Source organism: Carcharodon carcharias, chromosome 15 (genome assembly GCF_017639515.1).
Source record: "Carcharodon carcharias isolate sCarCar2 chromosome 15, sCarCar2.pri, whole genome shotgun sequence".
In the NCBI taxonomy this organism is placed as follows: Eukaryota; Metazoa; Chordata; class Chondrichthyes; order Lamniformes; family Lamnidae; genus Carcharodon; species Carcharodon carcharias.
The window spans coordinates 90,198,408-90,221,032 of NC_054481.1; the positions used below are offsets into that span (position 1 = coordinate 90,198,408).

The 22,625-nt window shown below is 39.5% G+C and overlaps 1 protein-coding gene across 16 annotated transcripts in view; it reads left to right on the top strand.

The window, feature by feature from the left end:
- LOC121288721 (eukaryotic translation initiation factor 4 gamma 3-like) overlaps nt 1-22,625 on the top strand; it is a 331,740-nt gene that overhangs the window by 175,752 nt on the left and 133,363 nt on the right. For 15 of the 16 annotated variants that reach the window (XM_041207482.1, XM_041207477.1, XM_041207481.1 and 12 more), the window contains 4 exons: nt 4,822-4,919; nt 9,602-9,727; nt 19,880-19,967; nt 21,987-22,025. In XM_041207482.1, coding sequence (XP_041063416.1) covers nt 4,822-4,919; nt 9,602-9,727; nt 19,880-19,967; nt 21,987-22,025 — 351 coding nt within the window. The remainder of the gene's footprint in view (nt 1-4,821; nt 4,920-9,601; nt 9,728-19,879; nt 19,968-21,986; nt 22,026-22,625) is intronic. The other variant, XM_041207478.1, reaches the window with a different exon arrangement.

Below are 22,625 nucleotides of genomic sequence, written 5' to 3' on the forward strand. Positions count from 1 at the left end.
ATAGGGAGTGGATCAACTGATGTAAACTGTGAGCTGTCAGTTTCTCCAGAGCCTCCTCCCGGCCCTAATTGTTAACCAGATAATGTTGAAACTGGGTGAATACACCGCCACGTGGAGCCATGCTAGAGTCACCTTTAGCACAAAGCAAGATGGTTTTATTGTTGGAGGCTGATATCTCGGTCTCAGGACATTTCTTCAGGAATTTCTCAGGATAGTGTCAGAGGCCCAACCAACTTCAGCTCCACCATCAATAATTTTCCATCCATAACAAGGTCAAAAGTTGAGATGTTTGCTGATAATTGTATTCAGTTCCATTTGCAATTCTTTAGATACTGAAGCAATCCAGTCCACGTCCTTGCTGCATGCAGGCAGCATTCTTGCTTCTCATATTCAACAAGAGCGAATCGAACCAAGGATCAAAACGTTCAACAGCATTACCATTGTCTAAATCCTCCACCACCAATGTGGTGGTCACCATTGACCAGAAACTTAACTGGAGCTGCCACATAAATGCTGCGGCAACAAGAGCATCTCAGAGGCTAGATATTCTGCGACAAGTGACTCAGCACCTAATTTCCCCAAAGTCTGTCTACTATCCTTAAAGCTCAGGTCAGGAGATGGAACACTTTCCACTTGCCTGGCTGAGTGCAGCTCCAACAATACTCAAAGCTCAACACCATCCAGGGTAAAGCAACCCATTTGATTGACACCCCATCCCACCTTGGCTACGATGTGTATGGTCTACAAGATGCACTGCACCAACTCACTAAGGCATCTACCAAACCTGTGACCTCTACCACCTGTAAGGCAAAGGTCAACTGATGCATGGAAACATTGCCACCAGCAAGTTCCCCTCGCTGTCAATCCCAGAACTCCCTACCTACGCTGTGGAAGTACCTTTGCTGCATAGACTGCAGCTGTTTAAGAAGGCAGCCCATCCCACCTTAAGGGATACCAGAAATACTTACACCCCATAAATTAGTAGGAAAAAAAATCTGCTGCAATACTGTATGCTTCTTGCTAGGCATATCACAGTTGCTAGGGCTGGGAAAGATACTGATGTGCAGAATCTCTATTGAGTCACTTGCTGAAGCTGTGTAGCTGATACCAACTATAGAATTTCCCACTGAGAATGAAGACCTGAAACAATTTTGTTTTCTGAAAGATGAGCAGTAATTGCAGATCTCTTGGGCAGTTGTTTGCAAACATTACCTTGATCAGTTTGCTGTGTTTAAGTGTAAAGTGGGTGTCACTGTGAGCAAAATGTGAGCTAATTTGAAATCTCTAGTTGCAATTCAGTTCCCTAAGCCTCCCTCATCTAAATGTTCTCATTTTATCTTGGCAATGGTGACTTGAATATAAGGGTATAATTTCACAAGTACTGGCAACTCTTTTGTATCATGCTCAAGTAGCTATTTTTCATATAAGACTAAATGGCCAATATTGGCAGGATTATTTTTCCCCTGTCTCCTCTGCTACCCCACCGTGCCTTTGTTGCTTTAACTCGGGGACAAAAAGACCAAATGCCTCACTGTTGCCTTCATTGTGGTTGGCTAACTTAGCAAAGACCAGGAATCAAACCTTTGGTCTATTTGACTGCACACCGTACATTTACTCAATGAACCTTTTGGATAAAACAGTTTTGTAAGAGCCATTTTTGTATATTAATTAACTACTTTCCGTGAAAACAAAATACAGGCTGAACATTCTTAGCTTTAATTTTAGGCTCTGTACAATGAGCATACACGGCTGAAAGTGTTGTGGTGGTGAGGACTATCTAAAGCTGTATTTCTGGCACGTTGCTTGTCTTGGAGCTGGTATCTGTGAGTATACATTGCCATGCATCAGCTGGCTGTGTCAGGAAGGTTCAAAGGTCAGACTTGCAAAGAATGAGCTGATGCGGCTAGGCACCAGGGTTTAGAAAATCCTGTAAGTTGCATCATTGTGTGAAGGTGATCAGTTATATACAGCCACTGATGTGCTCAGTCTCCCTGTATGCAATTTATGTTGAAATGGCAATCACTGGTTCAGTGCCCTACTGGTAATGCAGACAGCAGCTCTTGATTTCATGTGCTTATTGATCCTTATGAATCTGGCAGTATAGTGTCCTCACATATGGTGGTTACTATTTGCAGTTTAATACAAGATAAAAAGGCTGTGGCAAGTAGTGAGCTGTAGGAATTGATCAGTGATGTCTGTAATACTTAGAACACTGATCTGAGCTTTGACTGCTGTGGACTTACTGATCAAAGTGAGAAAGTTTTTCCATTCTCAATGGATTGTAGAAACATAGAAGAAACAAAGATTTTCGGCATTACTTTGTAAATAATATTGGGTTATCCTTCACGTCTACTGTTAGAACTCCATCTGGATTAGTCTGGCAAGTCTGTAGGCTGATCTCTTCTCCTGCTTTAAGAATGGCTGTTGATGAGGGAAGACAGTTGAATGAAGAGAAAGAAATAATTAGTGTGGAAAGTGAGTAAATAAGTTACAGGAAGAAAGCTTTGGCCATTCCAGTTTAACATGGAAAAATGCCCTGCATTGCTTTACAGGGCAGAAAAATGGGTGGGTTTTTATCATGCGACTGGATCTCAAATACTTTTTTTTGTACTGCTGTTGTGCAGTTTTTTAATAGTGGAATGTGATTGTGGTGTAGATTAAGGAAGGTTTCACTTAATGCATGGTGAATCCGGCAAAAAGAAAATAACTAAGTGGAAGGATGAGGAGCAGTAAGATATGTTCAGAGATGGGTTTCAGTATTGCCCCATGGTTCTTTTTATATTAGCTTGTTTTCCCCTAAACCTGTTCACTAATTAGCAGGCATATCCTGTGCCTTTTGTCCTGCATTCTCATCATTTTGTGCTGTTGCCCTAATTAACCCGGAGCTGTGATTGCTTTGCTTGCACCTGTGGCTCTTGTGTCCCAAAAACAGAGTTTTTGTAGTTTTATCTTAGTGTTTTTGCATTATTTTCATGGCCCCTTGAACCGTACAGCACCCCAAAGCCATTTTCTGTGACCAACCCCTCCAAATAACGTGGCAAGAGAATGTAGATTCCATGACATTTTACCAAATGGCATATACAATTATGTTTTTAAAGAAGTGTGACAACAGCAATTTTGTCTTTTATTTTAAAGAAAAGCACATAGGTTTAGATAATGGCATTTGAACTACAAAGTTTGAGTCTCCAGTGAGAGGGAGAGCAGGAGCTGACCCAGAGACTGCTTCAGCAGTCCAACCTATCTGCAACAACTACCCTCCAGCCATCACTCAGTGCCTTCAGCAACCAGCTAACCCATTCTCTGGTCAGCAGCACGAGCAGCCAGAGTGTTAATTAAAAATAGACTTCTGCAACAATATAGCTGTACGTGTGCACTGGGGAGACACCAACCAAAGATTACTGACCTTTGCATTCATTAGTTCATAAGTTATTGCTGTAGTTTTACCCACACTCTGCCCCAGCTCATTTTTTGCACTTAAGCAATCGGCACATGTGCTGCACTGACCCCTTTTTAGGAAAGGCAAAACAATAGCAACCCATGTAACAGCATACCAGAGTGTCATGAAACTATAATATTTTTCATAATATTATTGTGGTTTCTTATAAAGTAGGTTTATGGGTGTGAGTGTAAATGGTTCTGTGTGATTTATTTAAATTAGAGTCAGGTAGACTGCAAACTTGAAATTATCTAAAGAAGTTGGGGGTAAAAGGCATTTGAAATGCTAATGAGTAAAAATGGATGAGGTCTTAGCATATGAGGTATGAAGGAAATTTGCATTTTTAGATAAGTGAAGTTGTTTGGATTTCAATGGTAGGATGCTTACAACTAACAAATAAGTCAAAGTTATTATGTTTATTGTTCTCAAAAGCTATTGACCATATTGGCAACATGAAAGATTTTTATAGTGTGGGAAAAGTACATTTCCAAAGAATTTACAGATTAAAGAGAGCGAAACATATACAAAGAAGGAAGGAAGGTGATGTTGTGGGGCCATGTAAGATCTAATAGGAGTGTGTGAAACAGCCTTGAAGAAGACTGTAGCCATTTTTGCAAAAGTCTGCTGTGTCCAGTAACTAAAGTTGGGAGAAAAACCTTTGGAAGTCCACTGTCAAGTGGGTGTTGTGGTAACTTGCTGGCTTGCTTTTTAAATTTAAAAATTATTTAGGATTGTTGTCTTAAAGGGGGTGTGTAGTTGGGGGTCAGGTTAATTAGGAATTTTGGGATTTGTTGTAGTATTAAATAACTGTAATCTTATGTGCTTGAGGCCTTTTGTTAATGTTTTAATTTAATTTTTGAAATCTCTAAAGGGACTTGTTACTTCTGAATTCAGTGCCCAAATCTTCTCGTAATAAATACAAATTGCAAAACTGTTGCGATAGTGTGGCCAAATTTCCCTTGTGGATTTGGTTCGCCTGGCACACATCACCTGCCACGTCATAACAAGAGTAAGAATGGAAGAAATACTGCGGGGTACCAGATACGTACAGCCTGCTTCTCGTTCTGTGGCTGGGATAGTTTCCATGCCTAATTAATCACAAAGCCCTGGGGCCCTGATGATGCAGCATTCTGCTTTGTGCCCCTTATCCACATTGGCAGTGGGCATCCCAGCATTGCATGTTTGATTTCGGTGTCATCTTGATGTGAACAGACACCTGAGCTCTGTGCATCCAGAGAACTCTGCTGTTGAATTGCTAGAGACAACTTAAAACCAAAATATGCTGCGTTTTGTAAAACATGTGAAATTTAGAAAGTCTGAAAGTTCCTTCCATCACCTTTGCTCTGCAATTTTGATGAGTTCTAATGTGCTTTTTCTTTTACCAGCACCATCCTATTACAGTCAACCTGTGTATTCGCCGTCTGCACCTTTGATAGTGCCTACACAACCGCCACCACCTCCAACAAAGAGGGAAAAGAAAACGGTATGACATGTTCATGTGCTGCTCCCTTTCTGCTTTCTATCGGTGACCTGAATGTGTGCAGATGTGTGGAATTAAGGTTTAATTCATAACACACCAAAGGGACTATCTTGACACGTCTCTGGGAAAACTGTTCAGCTACTTAGTTGTGTCTGGTGTTCACTGTGAAGATTTTAATATGCAGTTGATGTAGACTGAATTTATCAATTTGAAAGCCTTCACTTGCCCCATTTTGTTTAAGAAACCTGTCCATTTCTTACTAGCATAGTAGAGGCAGCACAGACATGGCAATAAGAGTTTGCTGGCTTCTGCCCACAAATTGGGAACATTTAAAAAGTGTAATCACCTAATTTTTGTGATGATATCAGTATCTGTGAGGGATAGATCTAGGTCAGGAAGTGATACCTACTCATTAACCTGCTCTCTCTCATCTGTTAGGTTCTGCCAGTTGGTTTGCTTTTTATCCCGCCACACACTTTATCCAGATAAACTGAGTGACAGAAGAGAAGTGAGAAAAGCTGCCTTCAATATCAAGATAGCATTCATCTAGTTGGGCACAAAGGATGTTAATAGTATGTTAATTGTATTGTTAAGATACATTAATTACATATAGATGGGGGACAGCTGGGACATTGGGGGTGGGAGGAAAACTATGAGACTGAACAAAGTCAATAAACTCTCTTGGTAAAGAAAAGTTCTTTGTCTTGGTTTTGACTTCATCAGCCAGCTTGGATTCTGTGAACAAAGGAGCCCCAGCACAGATCAGTGGGCATCAAATGGAAACATCTCCAACGGCAGGAAGATGTGGGTGGCTGCTTAAAGTTATTCATTGCAGCCCCTGAATATCATTGCAAGACTTCAGAACTGCATCATCAGCAAACTAACTTCAACAACTATCTTCCTACTCCCAGAAGGGTATCAGGCAATGATGTCACCTGACTATTGCAGTGCTTCATTCCATTCGTAACTCTTGTTAATGGAGCCACCCACAGCAGCTTACAGCAGGACATTTGTGCTACATTAATGCCAGATACAGGGCCATCTCAAAGGCAAAATCCCAACCATCTCCCCTGATCTTCAGTGCTGCACCATCAACATTTTTGGTATCATCATTCACTGGCAGCTTAACTGGACTAGCCATATCAGCACCATGGGTACAACAGGGCAGAGACTGGATACTCTACAACGAGTGGCCAACCTCCTGACCCCTCAAATCTTTCATCCACAAGCCTAATCATGAGTAAGGTGCAATGTTCATTGGATGGGTGCAGCTACAACAGCACTTAAAGCTTCACATTATCGAGAGCAAGATCAATTCACTTGATTGGTGGCCCAATTTCTTGACATCCACCTCCTTTAACACTGGCATATTGTGACTGCATTACAAACTATCTACAGGATGCACGACAACAAATGACTAAGGTTATTTTAACACCATCTTTGTAACCCTTGTGACCCTGCCACCAGAAAAGACAAGAGCAGCTATATTGTGGGAAAGCCATCATCTACAAATTTTTTCCTAATTCACATACACTTCCTGGCTTGGGCTCATATCACTGTTCCCTTCTCACTGCTAAATGAATAACCTAGAATTCCCTACCTATTACTATGACCACAATTCAAGGAGAAGGTTTACCATTATCTTCTCATGGCAATCATAGATGGACAGTACCCACCTTGCAAATGTCACGCATACCCTGAGAATAAATGAAAAGAACAGTGCTCAGTACAGAATAGGAATCCAGAAGGATTACAATAAATACACTCCATCTCTTAAGATTTTCTGTTTAGGGGGAGTTTGGGCCCACTTAGGCTGTGGACATGTCCAGGGGTCAAAGCAATACTAATTTGGAAGAGACCAAATTCTTGCCATCCTTGATCCTTTGGCACCCTGAAGATGTGCACATTATTACACTGGGGATAGTTCTTAAGATTGTATGATTTTGTAAGCTTGATTCTGGAATAAAATAAGATGTACGTTGTTCAAGATGTGAATCCTGGCCTACTGTAGACTATTTAATGCTGCATCTTTGTTTACAGCTATGTGTGAGAAATGGATGTTATTTTTAAAAAATATCTTTGGGGAATATTGTGTTATTCTGTGAAGAAGGCTATGTGTTTGTGTCTGTGTGTATGATTTAATTTAGCTGGGCAAGACTAATAGGAGACAGGTTGTCTAGGGGGTTTGAAACTTGAACAGGATGGAGATGTTAGGTTTGAGGTACAAGTGAATCATTTAGATCTAAAATTTGCATTTTTAGATAAGTTGAGTTTGTTTGAATATCAAAGGGAAGCCAGAGGTGACAAGAAAAATGCTTGCATCTTGCAGGAGTTCCATAGGTAAACAGAAGTGGGGATATTATATTTTATTGACCTGCAAACAAAGACACAATAGAGATATGAAAGATTTTATATTTGCAAGGATTTGAGTTTCAAATAGGTGTGAAAACAGTGGATAAAAGCAAAATACTGCGGATGCTATAAATCTGAAACAAAAACAAAATTCTGGAAAAACTCAGCAGCTCTAACAGCATCAGTGGAGAGAAAAACAGTGAATATTTTGAGTCCGTATGACTCTAAATGCTCTGAAGAAGTGTCATACAGACTCAAAACGTTAACTCTGTTTTTCTCTCCACAGGTACTGTTAGACATGCTGAGTGTTTCCAGCTTTTTCTGTGTGTGTGAAAACAATGGAACTTGAGATGAAGGGGGAAAATGGTGTATTAGAATTACAGTGGAGAGCTTAACATAGCTATTTGAGCTGTTGCGCTGTTGAACTGGAGCTGAGTTGGGAGCTGGAGCTCTGGGCTGGAAGAGAATGCAGTTTGAATCAGCCGTCCAGTCAAGCCAGATAAGTCTTGGGTTGCAACAAGCAGTTTTGTTCTGAGATTTGGATCTCCACAGCAGAGTGGGAGAGAGTCCATGTTGTATACCTCTGTTAAAGTTACAACAGTTTGCCTTGAGTAATATTACTGGATTTCTATAGTTAAACATCCATGAGGGAGTGTTGCCTAGGAGGTGTTTACTTGTGGATCTGACCAAGTGGAGTCTTTTAGGGCAAAAATGTTATAAGATGAAGTTTAACTGTGTAACTAATCCTGTGTGCTTAAGTTTTCTTTTATTCTTGTTAATAAAACTTATACTTTTAATTTTTATAATCCAAAAGTATTAGTGGACTTCTTGCTGCTGGGATCATTACATCGTCTTCTCGTTTTCAGAATACAAAAATAAAGTTTATGGCCCATAAGCCAAGTTTGCGCAGCAATTAACATTGGCTGTGGTCATAACATACATCAATGTTATTTCTGTCCTGTTGTTGAAAGTTGATGTGAATACCACTGAGGAAGGGGTCTCGGGAGTTGGGATGTGGTTCCAATACAGTGGAAGAGTTTTCACTTCTCATAAAGGCAGTGCAGAAGGGGAATTCCATGATTATGAATTTTACTCTGCAGGTTTTAAATCATTTGAAAATTGGCATTCAAATTGAGAGAACTCTTTTGGTGGTGACAATTTTGTCAGGGTAAGGGCCAGTAAAATTTGCTGATGCCAGCCTGATGTAATTTTGTGGTAAGTGTTCAGTTGTTCGCTCTTGCAAACCTCTCAACACGTTTTACATGAATGGACTGTACATGCTTGGTGAACCAGAAGCTGCAAATCTGCAGTTTCCTACCACTGCAAAGTGTTCATATTCTTTAGAACTCTGAATCCCAGATCACCAGTGCTAGCTGCATTTTATTTATCTTCAAACAATTCCAGAGGGCAACATTTTAACACAATGCATTAGAGCTAGGATTAGATTCCAGATTAACTAACTAAATTTATTGCCAGAACTTAAAACAAGTAGGATGCATGCAGAAAACATGCTGATGTACAATTACAGCAGCAATAGCCTGATCTCTTAAAAGCATGCAATGCTCCTGACTCTGGTAAAACTCTCCTTACCAAGCCTGGAGCATCCACCACCACTTGCTTTTGGTTTTGAACAACCCCGTTTAAAGTGCCTTTGTAGTTCATTGTCTCTTGTGTATACTCATTCCTGTTCTTTTTTCTTCCTCATGCTCACAAAATCTTCCTAACTTAATTAACACATTGTTACCTGTTTGGAAACCTAAGACAAAGGCCAGTTGAAGACAGACATGCCAGGAGTGGTTGGGCATCTTCAATCTTCGCTTGCTTCAACTTTACATACACTGTTTTTATATCAATAGCAGAACTAATTTGGCTAATCTCTATCTAATGAGATAATACATAGCATTTAGCTCATACTGTTCTCAATCTCCATTGGAGAAAGCTAATCCAGTAATGTTTCAGGTCCTTTGTACTGCAGCAATTAATTTATGTTTCTAATTGTTTTATAGTGTGGCTTATTATTTGTATAGCCAGTTTAAGTCACGCCCATAATGTTGAAACTGTTTTTAATGGTATATTCCCAAGTGCCTCAAGCTATTAACATTGGAAGACATTTAAGTTCTGCACTTAATTTTTAAAAAAACAGCTTGCAAAATATTTTTTAAGAAGAAAGCTCTTTGGGGTACTTTCTTGCCACTAAAGCTGGAGAAATTACATTTTCTAGATCTTAAGAAACATTTCAGTGTCATTTAGAAAGTCAAAATGTTAAAAACATAGTGTTGCAAATGATGATCAGGCTGCAACAATTTAATACTGAGTTGATTTCTCTTCTGCAGATTAGAATCCGTGATCCAAACCAGGGAGGCAAGGACATCACTGAAGAAATATTGTCAGGAGGAGGTGGAAGCAGAAACCCTACGCCACCTGTAGTGAGGCCAAGCTCCACACCCACTCCACCTCAGGTACTTAGAAAATATTTGACTACTTTAACTGAACTTAACAACATTCAGTACAAACTAGCTGTTAGTTAAAAGTTGACAGTTGTACAGAATTGTAATTTTATTCCATTTTAGGTTAATTCTAACATGTATCAGAGGGGACCTTTACCAAGATGTACAAGATGACTTAGGAAAAGGAAACTGCAAACAATATTTTGTCTGGCTCAGGTCTATGCAGGGCAAATTTAGGACAAAGGTTAAAGTGCTTCTTTCAAAAGGTGATTAACAATTGGGGCAAGTTGGCAGGAAAGAGTGGTTGGTCAAGATACTGGTTGCATTTCAGAAAGAGTTAGGTGCTGCAATGAGACAGTGGAAAGATTAGTGTTCTGGAAAGATGAAATCAAACGCGCTAAACGGTCATCTTCACTCCATCCTATCTTCTGATCATATGCAGCCTTTGTAATATATAAGCATATGGCAGTTGCATCCTAGCTGGGAGTTAATTATGGAGGCTGAATCTAAATGACCTCCCATAATGGATGAGTCTCCAAATGGTAGTGTTATTTTTGTTGACCTTTGATTGAGCTGCTTCCCCCGCCCGCCTCTCTTATCCATGCCTTTATTACTCAAAACTTGACTATTCCAAGGCACCCCTGGCCGCCCTCCCATTTTATCTCTGTAAACTTGAGATCATCCAGAACCCTGCTGCCCTGTCTTAATTTTACTAAGCCCCATTCGCTTATTTCCTCTGTGCTGACTGGTCTACAATGGCTTCAAGTTAAGCAGTGCCTTTTTAAATTCTCATCCTCATGTTCAAATCCCTCCATGGCCCTCACCCTTCTCTCTTTCTCTAATCCCCTTTAGCCTTAAAACCCTTAGATATCTGTGCTGCTCTAATTCTGGCCCCTTGAACATTCCCAATTTTAATCTGCTGTTGGCTATTAGCCTTCAGTCCTCTAGGCTCTAAATTTTGGAATTTCTCCCTACACCTCTTTTCTCCTTTAAGATGCTCCTTAAAACCTACTTTTTTGTCATCTGCCTAATATCTCCGTACATGGTGCTGTCAAATTTTGGTAGATAACACATGAGCACAGGGGTTATTGGTAAAGCACCAGCAGATATTTTACTGTATTAAAGGTGCTTATAAATACACTGTCCTCCCTAACAACAATACTGCAATTCTCCCTGCCAGCCCTACCTCTTTTTTTTGTGGCCAAAGCAGCTGTTGGTGCTGCAACACTTAATCCGTCAAATGAAACCTCGGTTCCCTCATGCTCGTTACTTCTGCAATAAATCTAGGACAGTCAGCCAAAGCACCAATCAAAGCTTTAGTGATGAGCATCTAAGCCAACACAATCCCATACTGCTCAGGTATGGTGCCGACAGATTCACTGAAGGTGAGCAAATACAGTCTTTAATCTTTTTGGCTGGTTTTCTAGAGTCTGAGAGCAGACTGATGGCTACAGTCATGAGCTGCCAGATCGGCTGGTGGAGCAAATGCTGAGGCGCAGCTGATCTTGCTGACAGAAACAATGTTGCCAAACCATTAGTCCAAACAAAGGAAAATTCTTTCACATAATCTAACACAGGTAATGGGAGCACAACTGTTTTCAGCGATTGTGCGCAATGGTTTTTAACTGGGGATGATAGCATAATGGTTATACAATTGGACAAGTAATTCAGAGACCCGGATCAATGATCAGGCAGCGTGAGTTCAAGTTCCACCACAACAACAGGGCATTTTAGATTTGGCTGATTAAATAAATCTGGAATAAAAAGCTAGTCTTGGTAACGATGACCACAAAACTACTGGATTGTCATAAAAGTCCACTGATGCCCTTTAGGAAAGGAAATCTGTTGTCCTTAAAAACAAAAAAACTGCGGATGCTGGAAATCCAAAACAAAAACAAAATTACCTGGAAAAACTCAGCAGGTCTGGCAGCATCGGCGGAGAAGAAAAGAGTTGACGTTTCGAGTCCTCATGACCCTTCGACAGAACTTGAGTTCGAGTCCAGGAAAGAGCTGAAATATAAGCTGGTTTAAGGTGTGTGTGTGGGGGGCGGAGAGATAGAGAGACAGAGAGGTGGGGGGGGTGGGGGGGCTGGTGTGGTTGTAGGGACAAACAAGCAGTGATAGAAGCAGATCATCAAAAGATGTAAAGTTAAAGTTGGTGATATTATCTAAACGAATGTGCTAATTAAGAATGGATGGTAGGGCACTCAAGGTATAGCTCTAGTGGGGTTTTTTTTATATATAATGGAAATAGGTGGGAAAAGGAAAATCTTCATAATTTATTGGAAAAAAAAAAGGAAGGGGGAAACAGAAAGGGGGTGGGGATGGGGGAGGGAGCTCACGACCTAAAGTTGTTGAATTCAATATTCAGTCCGGAAGGCTGTAAAGTCCCTAGTCGGAAGATGAGGTGTTGTTCCTCCAGTTTGCGTTGGTCCTTACCTGGCCTGACCTTTATGTGACTCCAGACCCATAGCAACAGCCTTAACTGTTAACTGCCTCTGAAATGACCAAGCAACCCATTCAGTTGTCAAGAAGCCATCACCTTCTCAAGGGCAATTAATGCTAGGCATTAAATGCTGGCTCTGCCAGTGATGTTACATCCTGTAATTGCTTATAAAAAATAAACAATTGAGTTTCCACTTTTAGTTTTAGAGTAAACATTGTTTAGGGACAATAACCCTTAGTGCATTACTATCAGTATGTTGAAGAAAGAAATATGCTGGAGTGGAAAAGACCATTATGGTGTATCTAGATAAAGCAATAACATTAACATTGGGAAAAAAATACAAGTGCAAAGGAGTTCTCTTTATTACAGCATGAGGGCTGAGACTGTCATTATTAACTACATGACTATTTTTCTCTGTAAGGTGATTGTTTCAGGTGTGTTTTTAATGCATTTTCTGAATTTTTTTATCTATTTAATAGATTATTAAAATTAAGTGATCCAGTTGCTACACCAATGTGCAGCAATTCCCAGTTTATTGCAGATTTTTTGGAGAAAACTTAAGCACATAGAAATGGTTTTGTCGACACATACAAGTCTTAAAAAGTTTTATATGTGACCATAATTAGGTCAAATGATTTGGCATGGTGCACATCCAGTGAAAGAATTCTAAGACTTTTTATTTCACATTGGGTTAATGTGTATGAAATGATGAGAAATACAAATAATTTAAAAATTGTATCTGGTGTATGCTATTTGAAACCCTATGTTTGTAAAATCAAAGAAAATATGACGATTTTATTCCCTCATTTTGCAATCTTTATAAATTTATCCACGGATTTACTTCGAGTAGAACCACTAATTTCACATCTGCACATTCAGAATTTCAAAAGTACCTGAGTGCCTATGCATTTAAATTTGATTTTGAATTTTGAAGTTCATTTCCATCTAATTTCATGAACCATTTTTGTTTTGTTCTGGTTTGCTCACTCAAGTGCGTATTAGCAAACCTAGATCTGTAGGGGAGCTTGACCACCAGCTCGAGTATTAATGTGGCTCATGGTGGTCATGTGGTTAGTAAAGTCATATGGTCACTGGTTTCTTCATTTTCTGGTGCAGTAGAGTGGAATTAAGGAAAAAGATACAAGTCCACAATGTAAGCGCAATTCACGTGCTCACTTTTGTTATGAATGAAATAGAATCACCAGTTTGATATTTTACATTGTAACTACTGCTCAAAGCATTGTTGTGATTTAAAGCAAAATCGAGATTTGCTGGAGTAGAACCGTGTGAAATGTATGCTTGCTCTTGTTTAAAGTATTGTCTGTGTTTCATGTTGTACTAAACTTTAAATACCTGTCTGTCTTCTAATGTGTATGATGTATCATGTTCCCTCTAAGTTAAAAATTACAAATGAAACATTAAAAAAAACAAGAGCTTTTCGCATAAATAACTTTAAACAGATGAGTTTTAGTGCCAGGATCTGATTTTTATCAGCTTTTAACAAAGTATTTGAAGCGTTTTCACAAAGGCATTCAATATTTAGTTTGATGCTGGAATAATGATTATTTCAGTTGCTTGATGTAGTTGTCTTATCTATATTTTTTTAAAATCTGCATTAGCTTGTCCACTTGCCTCCAAATTTTTGTGCCAGTCATCAATGCTATTTTGTTGGGTTTGAGATGGTGCTGCATCATTTGCAGGATAGAACTGGTTTTCAGTCATTCTTTGTTGGAATGAAATGCTTCATCCAGCACTCTCTCAAAGAACTAAAGCGACTTAACGAAAGAACAGCCATGTGATTTGAAGCTTTTCAAATTTTGGCCTGGTTGTTGTAAGTTTGGACCTCTGGTCCTAAAGTAATCAGGTAGGCCTCAAAGTTCCCTGAAATTTTAAATCAACACATTTGCTTCTCAGTGCTCCTTTCCTTACCACTTGTTTCTGTTCACATTACCTGTTTAATATAATAATTATACTTAGCTTTAGATACAAGTTTGTCCTTCCTGCTATAGAATACTTTAAAAATAGTTTATTTCATTCATGCCTCAAATAGAGTTGAACTCATGGCCCATCTTTGACAACTGAAAAGATTGTGCAACTAAGGTGGGAATGTACAACTACAACCACCATAGAAAAGTTAGAGTGCAGAAGGAGGCTATTCAGCCCATCGTGTCTGCGGCAGCTTAAAAAGAAACTAGCCCCTCATTTAATCCCATTTTATAGCACCTGGTCTATAGCCTTGCAGGTTACAGCACTTCAGGTGCAGATCCAAGTACCTTTTAAATGAGTTGAGCATTTCGGCTTCAAACACCAATTCAGGCACTGAATTCAAGATGCCCAGCATGCCCAAGTGAAAAAGCTTCTTCTCATGTCCCCTCTAATCCTTCTATTAATCATCTTAAACCTATGCCCCCTAGTAATTGACCCCTCAGTTAGGAGAAATGGGTCCTTACTGTCTACCCTATCTCGGCCCCTCATAATTTTGTATACCTCACTTAGGTCACCCCTTAGTCCCCTCTGTTCTAAGGAAAACAACCCTAGCCCATCCAATCTTTCCTCATAGCTGCAATTGACAAGCTCTGACAACATTCTTATAAATCTGCTCTGTACACTCTCCAAAGCAATTATGCCTTTTCTGTAATGTGGTGACCAGAACTGTGTACACAACTTCAGCTGTGGCCTAACCAGCGTTTTATACAGTTCCAGTATTACATCCCTGCTTTTGTATTCAATACCTTGCCCAATAAAGGGAATTATTCCATATGCTTTCTTTACCGCCTCGTCCACCTGTCCTGTCACCTTCAGGGACCTGTGGACATACACTACAAGGTCTCTTACTTCCTCAACCCCCCTCAATATCCTCCTGTTTATTGAGTATTCCCTTGCTTTGTTTGCCCCAAATGCATTACCCCACTCTTTTCTGGATTGAATTCCATTTGCCACTGTTCTGCCTACCCAACCAAACCATTGGTATAATTCTGGAGACAAAAGCTATCCTCTTCACTATGAAATATGTGGCCAATTTTTGTATCATCCTCAAATTTCATGCCTCCTACATTTAAGTTGAAATCATTAATATATACAACAAACAGCAAGGGCCCCAACACTGAGCCCTGTGGAACACCACTGGAAACTGCATTCCATTCGTAAAAACATCCATCAACCAGTCTGCCTTGTGGAGCCTTGTCAAATGCCTTACTAAAATCCATGTAGACAATATCCACTGCACTAGCCTCATCAGTCCTCGTTGTTACTTCCTCAAAAATTCTGTTAAGTTAGTAAGATATGTCATGATTCACTGGGGATAGTGCGCTGTAATATAAGCCCCACTGTTCCCTGAGCCAAGACAAATGTGAAAAGTTTGACCAAACCACCAGATTGCCCCAATTCTATCTAACTGTTTAATTTAGGTTAACAGATTACGAGCACTAGGTTTGTAAACTTGATAAGTGAATAACTGTTTATTGAACAAACTGTCGTTAACCAGTGACAAAAGAAAGAAATATGAACTGCTCGTTTCTAACTCAATAACTTAAACTCTACTCCTTCTTAATCCCTATACACACACATACACAAGACACATAAGACACACAAAACATGGATTTTAAGGGTGGGATAAAACAGTTCTACAGCGCCAATGCAGAGTACAGGATTCGATGAGTTACTTTTTATTGCTGTCTTCCAAATTCCTTTTAGTTCTTGTTGATGACACGAGGTGGTCTTCCAGCACTTTCAGTATTTAGTTCACTGGTTGAGAACTTGCTTTTCAATGTCCCTAACAGTGGTTTTCTCCTTTTCCTTTTTACAGGGGTTTCTTCAGAGAGAGAGCAGGTTATAGAGATATGAGGAAATTCAATTTTAGATGTTTTCTCTTTGCAGGCCAGGAGCTTTCTGCTGCGTTGCTACCACACAAAACCCTGGTTAGGAGCCAATTAAAATGCTGTTGTCAGGCAGCTCCCTTGGCCCAGGACTCCTTTCTGGCACCACCCTGTCTTTCATGTCACACTCTTTTCCAGGATTGCGACATTGTATATATCTCTTATCCTGTTCCAGTGGACATGCCCTTTAAACTGCAGCCATTGTAATTCTAATCCACAGTCCAACAGAAAATAAAAAGATATGTTCTTTATAACAGTCCAACAAAAATAAAAATATATCTTCCTTACAGATACGATCTTCCTCCAACAAAACCATGCTGACTAATCAATCTGTACTTTTCTAAGTGACAGTTTATTCTGTGTCTCAGAATTGGCTCCCAATAATTTTCCCACCACTGAAGTCAGACTGACAGTCCTATAATTTTCTGGCCTATCGCTCACACCCTTTTTAAATATTGGTACAACATTTGCAGACTTCCAATCCTCTGTACCTCACCTGTTTTGAGTGGGGATTGGAAAATAATCCTCAGGAGATCTGATATTTCCTCTGATATTTCCTCCCTGGCTTCCTTTATTGGCCTGGGATATAATCCTAGCGATTTATCTACCTTCACGGGTGTCAGTCCCTCCAGTACTTCCTCTCTCATTAGGCTTGTTGTATCTAATATTTCATACTCCTCTTTAACTAGAATGTCTGCATCACCCCTTTCAGTGAAGACAGAGACAAAGTACTCATTGAGAACCAAGCTCACATCTTCAGCATCAACACATAAGCTACCATTTACATCTCTGATAGGCCCTACCCTTTCCTTAGTTATTCTCTTGCTCTTAATGTGCTAGCACACCTTTTGGGTTTTCTTTGATTTTACCTGCCAACATTTTTTCGTACAATTTCTTTGCTTTCCCAATTTCCTTTTTTACTTCACCCCTGTACTTTTTATACTCCTCTAGGCTTTCTGCAGTATTAAGCTTTTTGTGACTGTCATAAGCTTTCTTTTCTGTTTTATCTTGCCCTGCATGCTTCTAGATAACCAGGGGGCTCCAGATTCAGCAGTACCACCCTTTTTTTGTAGGGACATGTCTACATTGTGCCTGTAGAATCTCACTTTTGAATGCCTCCCACTGATTTGACTCTGTTTTCCCTTCCAGTATCTGTATCCAGCCCACTTTCGCCATTTCACCTCTGAACTTTGTAAAATTTGTCTTACCACAATTTAGAACTTTAACTTCTGTTTTATCTTTGTCCTTTTCCATAATGATGCTAAACCTAACTGTATTATGGTCACTATCTCCAAAAATGTCCCTCACTGCTACTTCATCCACTTGCCCACCTTCATTTCCTAAGACTAAATCTAGAATTGCGCCCCTCTCATTGGGTTTGTTATATGCTGGCTAAAAAAGTTCTCTTAAATGCAGTTCAAGAATTTTGTGCCGCTTGCACTATTCCTCTCCCAATTGATATTAGGGTAGTTGAAGTCTCCAACTGTTACTGCCCTATTGTTTTTGCACTCAGAAATTTGCCTACATATTTGCTCTTCTAACTCCCTTCCACTAGTTGGGGATCTATATTACACTGCTAGTGGTGTGGCTGTCCCTTTTTTATTTCTGAGCTCAACCTATATGGCCTCATTTGCTGGTTCATTTAGTATGTTATCCCTCCTCACAGCTGTAATTTTTTAACCAATAATGCCACACCTCCACATTTTTTATCCTCCTTTCTATCCTGCCTGTAAACTCTATACCAGGACTGTTGAGCTGCCATTTTTGCCTTTTAAGCCAAGGTTCCGTTATAGCAATGACATCGTGCTGCCATGTGTCTATCTGTGCCTTTAGCTCATCAGGATATTTGCGATACTCCTTATATTTACATATATACCTTTTAACACTGCCAAATTCCTGTGCTGTACACTTTTTAACCTGTGCTTCTTCTGTCTTTCAGAGTCACTCACTAATTTTCTAACTCCCATTCCCTGCTCTGAATTTGCCCTCAGGTTCCCATCCCCCTGCCTATCTGGTTTAGAACAGCACTAGAAAATCACCCTGCAAGCTCCATGTTCGTCCCTGTCCTGTTCAGGTGTACACCACTAGGCTGGAACAGATATCACCTCCCCCAGAACTGGTCCCAATGCCTCAGAAACCTGATGCCCTCTCTCCTACACCAGCTTTCCAGCCACGTGCTTAATCACTTAGTTCTCCTACTTCTATACTCACTTGCACGTGAGACTGGGAGTAATCCTGAGATTACTACTTCAGAGGTCCTGCTTTTTAATTTTTTTTCCTAGCTCCCTGAAATCTGCTTTCAGTTCCTCATCCCCTTTCCTATCTAAGTCATTGGTACCAACATGGACCACAACCTCTGGTTGATCACCCTTCCCCAGAAGAATGTTCTGCAGCTGCTCCGTGACATCTTTGACTTTGGCACCAGGGAGGCAACATAGCATCCTGGAGTCATGTCTGTGGCCACAGAAATACCTGTCTGTCCCCCTAATTAATGAATCCTTTATCACTACTGCTCTTCCACCCTTCCTGTGGAAGAGCCACCTGTGGCACCACAAACATGGCTCTGACTGAACTCCTTCGAGGATCCAAAACCAGAAAATAGATTGATGAGTGGGACCCCAGGGGGCTCGAGCACTACCTGCCTAGTTCTCTTGGACTGCCTGGTGGTCACCTATTCCCTTTCTGCCTCCAGGCTCCTAAGCTGCACCATAAATTAAAAATGAGTACATTGGATATGTTGTAGAGGTATGTGGTGCTGCATTGGTCGGATCTCCCAAGAGTTGGCTGAGGATGTGATGAGCTTCCCAATTCATGTTTTTAATTTTACAGACTTAGTCTTGCGGTCTCTATTGTGAGGAAGTGACGAATGAAAGTTGGCACATAGAATCAGTCCCATTTTCCTTCTCTGCCATATTCTCTCCGCCCAACCCCCACTATTGCCTGTTCCACTGGTTGGCCATTTTTCTGGCAGTTTTATTGATAAGAGGCCTGTGAGCAGCACTCTGAAATTAACAAGTATATTTTTAGTAACTTATAAATCAGTAATGCAGTCTACTGTCAGCAGTAAAAAGCAGTTATTTTCTTATACTGAAAAAAGCATGATAGCTGAATAGTTGATTTGTTTACTCCCCTAAATTTACCAACTCAAATTAAGCTGTAACATTTTATTTAGCTGTTGACTAATTTGTAAAATTTAGATCATATTTAACCAATTTCATCTTTTCAGAATCAACTAAGCAGCGATGAGTGTTGGCATTTAGAGATGCAGACGTCAGTGTATAATGACCATAGAATTAAAGTTATTGACAGCTAAACTCTATGTAATTAACATCTAAGTTAACTGCTTATACCTTTTTAAAAATCACTTGCTGACATTACTAAATTTATCTTCTAATTTGCTACATTAATCATGCTGCAACGTTTCTCAATAGTAAATCTTCACAATCACCAACAAACTCAAATCGTCAATGGCTGTCTTGTTGGAACTTTCTAGAAGAGCTGAATGAAAGGGAGAGAAAATGATAACCTTTCTGTTCTTGCGAGTAATTGGCTAGTCATCCTCAGTAGGTCAGAAAAGACTCTTAGAGGGAACAATGAGAATGCATTTAGCAGAGTTTTGTCTGTTGTCTATCCTTGTTAATGTTAATCCTGTTTTCTTTTCCTTCTCAATCCTGCTTACTCCATCTCTTTGTTTTGGTTTTGCTTTTTGTTCTTGAATTTATTGTCCTACTATGGAACTTCATGGAAACTTTTTGCTTATTTTCCTCTCTGTTTGCGTGTTCCATGTGCTAGTTTTTGTGTCCGCACCCTCATTATCCTCACCTGTTGTACCTCAAATCTCAGCAGCTCCCCAGTCAGGTTGCAGATCATGGACCAGTTTTCGGAACTGCGGAAAATGCTCACATGGCACCAAGTGTGGACTTCAAGCAAGGTTTGTTCAGTTCTTTGGTATATATTGATGCAATGTTTTGACTGGTAAATAAATGTCGTTTAGCTATGTTGGTTATTGAGTGTTTAATGCTTGGTGGGGAAATGGATGAAAGCCCTTTATTTCAATTTGAAGATTGTGTTTCAGTTGGGTACCATAACTGCTAAAAATGCCAACATGAGTATTTTTTCTTATGGGTTGATTGAGGTTTAGTGTATTATTCAGGTTTCCTTATGAATTTAGCTGTGTTTATATTCCAGATGGAAGAAACTTTGTGCCTGTTACTTTCAAGACTTTACATTGGCTAGCCATGATGCCTGACATGTATATGTAAATTTCGCAAAAATATGTTTATATGTACAGGTAGTAAACTTATTTGTGTTTACTTAGGCCTTGGTAACAGTTAGTTGTATCTGTGAAGAGTTGCTATAACACATGATTAGGAAAAAGATTTGCCCATCATTTCAGAGGACAACTGCAGATGATAAGTCTTAAATGACCCAAGTGATGGCTGCCAGAGGGCTAGCTTCAACCATTGTTCAAGAACCACTTTCACAGAGGGTTTAATATAGAACGGAGTGCTTCCTAACATAATATAGTCCTATTATTTCATCTTAGTTCATGTGGTGAATACTGGATAACTGTCCGTGAAGACAGATCTCCTCAATGTGACACTTGCCTACTTTAGCCCATTTAACAGGGTGATTGGCAAAAGTTCTATTCTGTAACTTTTCCAACACAACTATCCAACAGGTAGTATTTCATTAAATGTTATTCCAAACTGTTTTTGCTAAACGTTGTAGAGCCCATGCTGGTCAAATCTGTAAGGTTGTATGGCAGAAAAAGGCCTTGTATGGCAGTGGATTAAGATTTAAAACAAAATCACCTGATCATTAAAATTGCAGCACAAAGTTATGAATGGCCCAAGGGGCAGTGTCCCCAGTTATTCATTTTCCTGACCTCCAGCTCAAACCAGGTGAGCTGTCAATATTTGATTCTTGATGTAAGATACACTTTTCAAAGAGTGAGCGACTCTAACTATGGCAGGCAATTTAATATTATCATAGCTTTACTACAAAAATTGTAATCAAAATAACATTTACCTCCCAACAAATTTTCAGTTGCATTTAGAGATCAGAGAAAATTTGTTTTGTCAGTTACTTTGGTCCAAGGTTACATAATTCAGTAGTGTTTTAACCCGTTTGATATTAGTGCCTATTTGAAGAACTTCTTTCTTATTTTAAACAAAGGTTAGTTCAAGGATTTTTGTATCTTGATACTCTTCTGTATTGCCCACCTCATAATAGAAAGGTAAATAATATTAGATAAGGGTGGGCTGAGTGGCATTGGTATGATTAAATAGGTTTGAGTGAACTGGCCTCTATTTCATTTGTGATAGACTCCTGTTTGATCTAGGTGTTTTGAGTTCATGATCTAATTCTGATCATTTACCTTCTTTGCTTTAAAGTTCACTAATTTGAATTAATCAATGTAAATAATGCAGTGTAAAAATACAAATTGTCAGGGATAATTTTAATAAAGCAACTTTGACTTAAGAAATATAGAGTGTATTCGTAAACTAACATTTTCTAGCATTAAGGCAGGGATATGCTTCTGGAGGATGGAAGAGTTGTATGGGATGTTTTAACAACTTGTGTTTGATTTTATTTAGTGTTGTAGTGCAAACAAACAATTTTATAATTCTACAAGTGAAGTATGTGAAATGTGATGTCTAAGTTTCTTGAAAAACATCATGCCTTGGTTTACTTTCATAGCATACGTACAGTTGTGGAGATCAAGTGAACAGATTGATATTCAAGTCATTGTACTAGATCCAAAGTTCTTTGGAAGTTTGTTTTAATTGAAGTAATTTTAAATGATCCCATTTTGAACACCTGGGGTTCAATGCCTAATGTTTTCTATAGCGGATCCAGTAAACTGCAATCAAATACAAAGTAGCATTTCATAGAAATTATAAGTTCAGGCATGGTATATGCCATAAAATGTTTCTATTTATTTCAGTGGGGCGAACTGAAGCTGCTATAACAAAACTGAAAGCAGGTATGGAACAGTTTAAAAACAGAATTAAGTATTTTACATAAAACAAAGATAATATACATAGCACAACTTCTGTGCACCTTCACAAATGTCTGCTTACATTTCTGGGACTAGGATCTGTAATTCGGTGACTATGCAGAGACAAATGGTAGTTTTACTGCCAGTTCAGCCTGTTGCACAGGGAAGATAGAATATCCTAATGTTAAATGTTTTATCACAGGGTTGTCCAACCTTTTCGCGTGAGGGGCCACATTTCAATTTTTTTCTCCTTCGGGGGGGCTGATGATCAAATTTTGGCAAGATAAGGTTTGGCACAACATTAAACATGAAATTCAAAAAACATCAATGTCAAAGCAATAAATTGATAATTTAAAAAAGTAATGAATAAAAAATGCCCAGTAAAAAGTGCCAAGCACCGGAGCTAACCAATAAACATTTCTTGCCTTTTCGCTTAAGAAGCAGTGTTAGAGAGAGACAGACTAGGCCCCAAGTCCTGGTCACCAGGTAAGGGGTGTGAACCGGGGCCGAGCTATGGAGTTGGGTTTAACTGACACTGACCTTGCATTCACCTCTCGTGGCACACACCCCGAGTTGGCCTTGGCG